Below are 6000 nucleotides of genomic sequence, written 5' to 3'. Positions count from 1 at the left end.
TTAAGTGCTTTTGTCTTTACACTCTCCAAGGACTTCAACAGAACACAGCCTTAATAGGGTTACCACCTTTTCAAATGCCCAAATTATATATTATATATATTAATTATAGATATATAGATATATATATATATATATATATATATATATATATATATATATATATACAGACACACATACACAGTGCAATTGTCACAAAAAAAGAATTATCTGCGCTGACAAACTGATAGCTGTTTCAGCATAGCGGAGACATTTTTGATTTCTATCACTGTATACGTTGTTTAAAATGGGTGAATTCTCATTAATTGTGGTAAGACAAGTATCACTATGGTCAAAAATATGCATCTGTTTTTTCATATTTATTTGTTAAATCAATAACAGCCACAGAGTAAACATAATTAAACTTAATTACTCTGCACTGCAAACTAAAACAAAAAATAAAGATTTTTATGCAAACAGATCTGAACTGCAGCATATCATAATTTCCCCAAATCAGCTTTCTTTTAAATATTTTATTACAAACCATATGACCAGAAAATAAAATAGGATGCTGCAATAACCAAATAACATTGATATCTGTTTTATGGCAACATTCAGGCTTAGCAAATGTGCTTTAACTTGCTCTTCAGTTACAGTATCAAATGTATATCGTATTTTAAGTTCAGGCCTTTATATCATCCCCCCTATGAGTCATATTACTCGGCAGACAATTAGTACTTGGTGGTTGCATTCTGTATATGCAGGTCCACGCTACTACTACTTCTTTTTTTTGCTCCACTGCTTATTGCCCCTCTTTCCAGTTCCTTCACGTCTGTGTTGCCATTCTGGCATAGGAGGTTCGATTTCAGTGGGCCTCCCTCCTCGATCTGGCACAGATCCCATCATTACCTATATTAAAACAAAGATATTAACTCCTTTAGTACACCACCAGGTACAGAAGGTATTGTTCTTTAGTTCTATCAGACTAATCTAGAACAAGCCTTTTTCATGCTGAATGCAAGCTTGTACCTCAGCTGAACTGCAGCAATAGTGGTGAAAAATGTGGTCAGAAAAATGTGAACCCATGATGTGAAAATGAAAATTCAATAATCTTTTAATGCATTCACATCACAATATATACTCACGGCAGGCGATGCATTTTTTCCTGTCTTGATCCAATTTTTCATTTTCCTACATGCATGTTGTATTGTTTTGTTAACCTTTCGTGTTTAACCTAGTTTTGCAGTTCAGCCTCAGTGGAAGCTAACAATCTTTATTTACAAATGACATATGCGCCGGTTATGCACACAAAATTGGAGTGGAATACTGCATACTTATTAGTCATCACACAGAAAGATGTTAATACTTTTCAGGAATGCCCTGCCACAGTACTGTCCTCCCTTTACAGTATTTGAAGGCATGGAATAACAAACTATATCCAGAAGCCACATGGCAGACCTAGCAAACATCCCTTGAACAAAAGGAGCAAGGAAAACAAGTGTAGTTTTGGAAAGCCAATACTAAGTGTAATGTCTTAATTTCACAGATGGCGCATAAAAACATGACTGAGAAGAAAGCACAAAGGGGCTACACCACTCCAGTAGTAGAATTAGTCTTGATGGTTTATCCACTAATTTGTGGCAAAACCAAATGCAGCCAGCAAGTCAGATGGGAACAGTGTGCTTAGAAACTAGAGCTTTCAGTTTATTCTGTACAAACAAAAGACATCTAATACGAATTTCTGACATTTTTGACCTGGCAAAGTAAGCAAAATAACTACCTTCCAGAATTGATCTTATGGAGAACCTATTCTCTCAATGTCTGTGGATGACAAAAGTAGTAAATTACCTTGATTTTACACTATATGGCAGTGTCTGACAATTTCAGCTAAAAAAAGGAGGAGAAGCATAAAGGACATTATCTTTATGAAGGGCTGTATACCTTTTATAAAGGCAGAGTCTTAAGTTTTGACACCAATCTTGCTGAAATGGCAAGAACCATCTTTCCAAGAAAGAAATGCTAATGAAAATGAACTGACAAGTCATTTTTTGTCAGGGACTCTAGGAGAAAGTTCAGATCACATTTAGGAAAATGTGTAATGGAAAACATCTTTCCTGTGATCCTATCAAATAAAAAATTTCCAGTCAAGTATGCAAGGCATGCTAATGATTCTTAAATGAGTATACTAAATCATTAGAAAATAAATGGCAAATAATCTAGGCCATGAAAGAGCTGAACTACAGTACTATGCTACATCCACTGCATCAATGAGTGGTGAGGTTGTGCTTGTTTGACTTACTGTTCTCTGCCTGACTATTGTTGATTTCTGTCTCCGTTTGATTTTGAATTGAAGTTTTTCATTTAAGGTTAGTTGCATCTATTTTTTTATATTTTTCTTATATTGCATTTTAAGTTTTTTAATCTTTTGGAATTTTAAGAGGTCTTGTCTAGGATCAGTTAGAAAAGTTAAGAAAGAATACCTTTGCATACAGTGAATAACATTCAGCTAATTAGTGGAAGGAGCTGAGAAATAGCATTCCTCATTTAACTAGAAACATTTGGAGGCATCATTATTTAGCTGTAGTGCTTGTTTGACTTGCTGTTCTCTGTCTGACTATTGCTGATCTTGGTCTGCATTTGCTTTGTCCCACACACCATCCCTCCACACTGCTGTTGTACTCAAACTTAGTGACTTTTGACTTGCCTGCCCCTACTATAAATCTGATTTTGACACTCCTCCCAGTCCCATCTCATCATCTCATTCTACTGAGTACTGAGAGTTCAGCTGGGAAGACCCCCCCCCCCTCTTAGTCTCTTAAAATTGAATTATCTTCTGCTTCCCTCCTTCCCACTTACTTAAAAAAACTGCACTTAATTCAGCTGCTTTTACTGAATCTGTGCTTATTCCTACTTTATCACTTCATTTTGCTTTTGTTGCACGTTCTTGAAGTGTTCAGTTGCATTTAATCTGCTGCTTTTATTACTGCTTGTTAGTGGCCTGCTTAAACTGTAACTGTTATTCTTAGCCTCTTAGTAGTGATTTAAGCACTTGGGCTTCAAACTAGTTATATTCCATAAGGAAGACTTGTGGTCTACACTTTTGTGGCAGGAGAGGTAGCTTACATCCTTCTAAGCTGGCAATTGCTGGCTGAAGGCTTATTGTGTCTGCTATTCAAAAAGTGTATTAGTTCTGGTTTAAGCACTTGGGTTTCAGGACAGTTATTTTAAATTAAGGTTTGTGGTCTACACTGTTGTGGGAGGAGAGGGTGACCTCCACCATTCTGAGCTGAGAATTGGTGGTGAAGGCTTACTGCATCTGTTATTCTAAGTGTCTTTGTTGGTAAGTAGTCTGCACTCTTACGGTATTACTGTCTAGACAGATTTTTTTTTAACTACTAGGACATCTAGTTTGCTCATAGCTGAGTGTTGTTCATCAAGTTGCTTGTATTAGTGACTTGTATTTTCCTCACTCCTCCCTAGTAGATCAATGGCCATGAATCTGCACTTTCCAAATCTCTCTCTCTCTCTGTGGCCAGTCTGGTTGAGAGGGGTATCCTGAGGCATTACAGGAATTCCCTCATGTACACTGACAACCCACTTATTCTGAATAATACAGACAGTGTATGTGAGAAGTGTACATACACTAACGCTGGAGGCAAAACTCCCTCATACAACCAAAACTAATCCTATAGAGGTTATCAGTGACACTTGCACCATACTACTGCACAGGGTAAAGACCCTAAACATAAACCTGCTTATACTGAGGCACTTACAGGTAACCCTACTAAAACACTAAGACCTCCTGCACAGTACAATCAAAGAAAGGGTCCTCAGCCATCATGTAAAAACTCCATTAAAACACCACTTGCAGCTACACGTAGTAACACTGCATCCAATGCCTTTGCTGCTAAGCTATAAGGCAAACCAGAACACAGCCAAATTTCCTGATCATGAGTGATTCTATAGTGTAAAGACCCTAAACATAAACCTGCTTATACTGAGGCACTTACAGGTAACCCTCCTAAAACACTAAGACCTCCTGCACAGTACAATCAAAGAAAGGGTCCTCAGCCATCATGTAAAAACTCTGTTAAAACACCACTTGCAGCTACACGTAGTAACACTGCATCCAATGCCTTTACTGCTAAGCTATAAGGCAAACCAGAACACAGCCAAATTTCCTGATCATGAGTGATTCTATAGTGAGGCACACCAATGTCCTGCTCACCAGACTGAGTAAGGCGAGAGTCATGGTTAGCTGCCTTTCCAGGGTTAGGATCTGTCAAGTCACACAGGCATTCGGGTCAATGAACCACAGGTACTATTGTAACTCTATCATAGTCCATGTGGGTGTTAATGACCTGAGACACACCTCGCTTGACTGCATGAAGCGAGACATGATCAAGCTCACTGATTATGTGTCTCAGGCAGGTAAGAGCCTAGCACTGAAAAGCATACAACCTTTTCCAAGGATGATGCCATATTACCAACAGAAAATGCTTGATTTTAACAATTGGCTTAGTTTCTGGTGTCAGTCCAAGGGGGTACAATACTTGATGGCATGGGAGGACATGGTTGAGAGACCATGATGCTTTGCCAGGTGACCTTTTCCACCCACATAGTGCCTTTTTAAGTAATGCCACACTGATAAATCTACCAACTTATCTGCACCTATCAAGGAATATCTGAAGGTAGTACTGCTCAATGCTAGAAGTCTTATCAAGAAACTCCACTCCCTGCAAGCCTTCCTCTCCCTGGAGAGTGTAGACATCTATGTAGTAACGGAGACCTGGTTTAAAGTCACTGAGTACCCCAGCACTGCAAAGTTATAATGCCTTTCACAATTTTAGACCAGCTACTGCACAGGAGGGAATTAGTCTAACTTAAGTGTATGACCCACTGGAACTCATACATGTGCAACTCACCATAAACTTGATGTCGTACCATATTGTTGCAACATATAGGTCCCCCTCCATGTCCCAGAAACCCATGCTACCTATCTCAATGCGCCTTACCATTCAATCTAACATGATATGAGGATATGATAAAGGTTCAACAACCAAAAGCGCTTATCCAGACAGCAGCAGCAGGATTACATTTTATTTTGTTAATAAAGGAACTGATTTTAACTATTTCAACCATTTTACTTCAGCTTGGGTGGCAGCAGCAGGTTTGCTTTCAACATGATATTCATGGAGGATCTCAACCACCCACTCTATAGATCGGGAATCCTACACCACTTCTAATACACAAGCCCACTGATTCCTAAACGTTGTTAATACCAACATCCTGGAACAGTTGGTCCATTCACCCTTGACCTTGTACCCACGAACATGGGGGGATCAATGTTCCTCACCCAATGCAATATCGTCACTTGTCAGATCTGACCATAAGGCAGTATTACTTGAAATAAAAATGAAATCTGTGGATCCAACAAAACCAACAACTTTTAGTAACTATTCCAAAGCTAACCTCTCTCTACTAAGCAACACCTTTGCCAAATTCCAAGCACCCCAAACCCAGTAAACACCATAGAACACACTGAGCTATTTACAAAACCTCTGTACAGCCATATTGATAGCTGTATAGAGTGAGCTTTGCCCATGCTTATTAAGAATAAGACAAACTCAAAAGACAAGCCATCCTGGTGGAATCTCAGTATCAAATTGGTCGTACAACAAAAGAAAAAAATCTTGGCTAAGCGTGGGAGGAACAAAGGCATACATACTAAAAAAAAATCTTGGCTAAGCATGGGAGGAACAAAGGCATGCATACAAAAAGCTCCCTGACCAATCTAAACAGGCAGCTAAGAGGGTTAATACAAGGAAACAGCTCCAGCACTTATTTTTAATGCCCACCCCTCCAGGCATGTCTAAAGGTCAGTTCCCTCTGCTTTCTCCTATTAACCTGGTGAACATGGGCATCCTGAGGCAATGTAGCAACTGCCTCATGTACACAGACAACCCTCTCCTCTTACCTCGCAACACTCAGACTTGTGAGAGATGCACATATATCCAAATTGGA

General features: G+C 39.0%; 1 protein-coding gene across 1 annotated transcript in view; it reads right to left on the bottom strand.

Annotated features, from left to right (window-relative positions):
* Positions 1-337: 337 nt before the first annotated feature.
* LOC122806122 (protein FAM98A-like) overlaps positions 338-6000 on the bottom strand; it is a 561878-nt gene continuing 556215 nt past the window's right edge. Inside the window, exon 9 of the mRNA XM_044076360.1 lies at positions 338-885. Within this exon, the coding sequence (XP_043932295.1) occupies positions 754-885 (132 nt within the window). The 3' untranslated portion in view covers positions 338-753. The remainder of the gene's footprint in view (positions 886-6000) is intronic.

Source organism: Protopterus annectens, chromosome 7.part0 (assembly GCF_019279795.1).
Source record: "Protopterus annectens isolate FY-2018-M chromosome 7.part0, PAN1.0, whole genome shotgun sequence".
NCBI classification, from domain to species: Eukaryota; Metazoa; Chordata; order Ceratodontiformes; family Protopteridae; genus Protopterus; species Protopterus annectens.
This window is presented reverse-complemented; position numbering and strand designations above follow the sequence as displayed.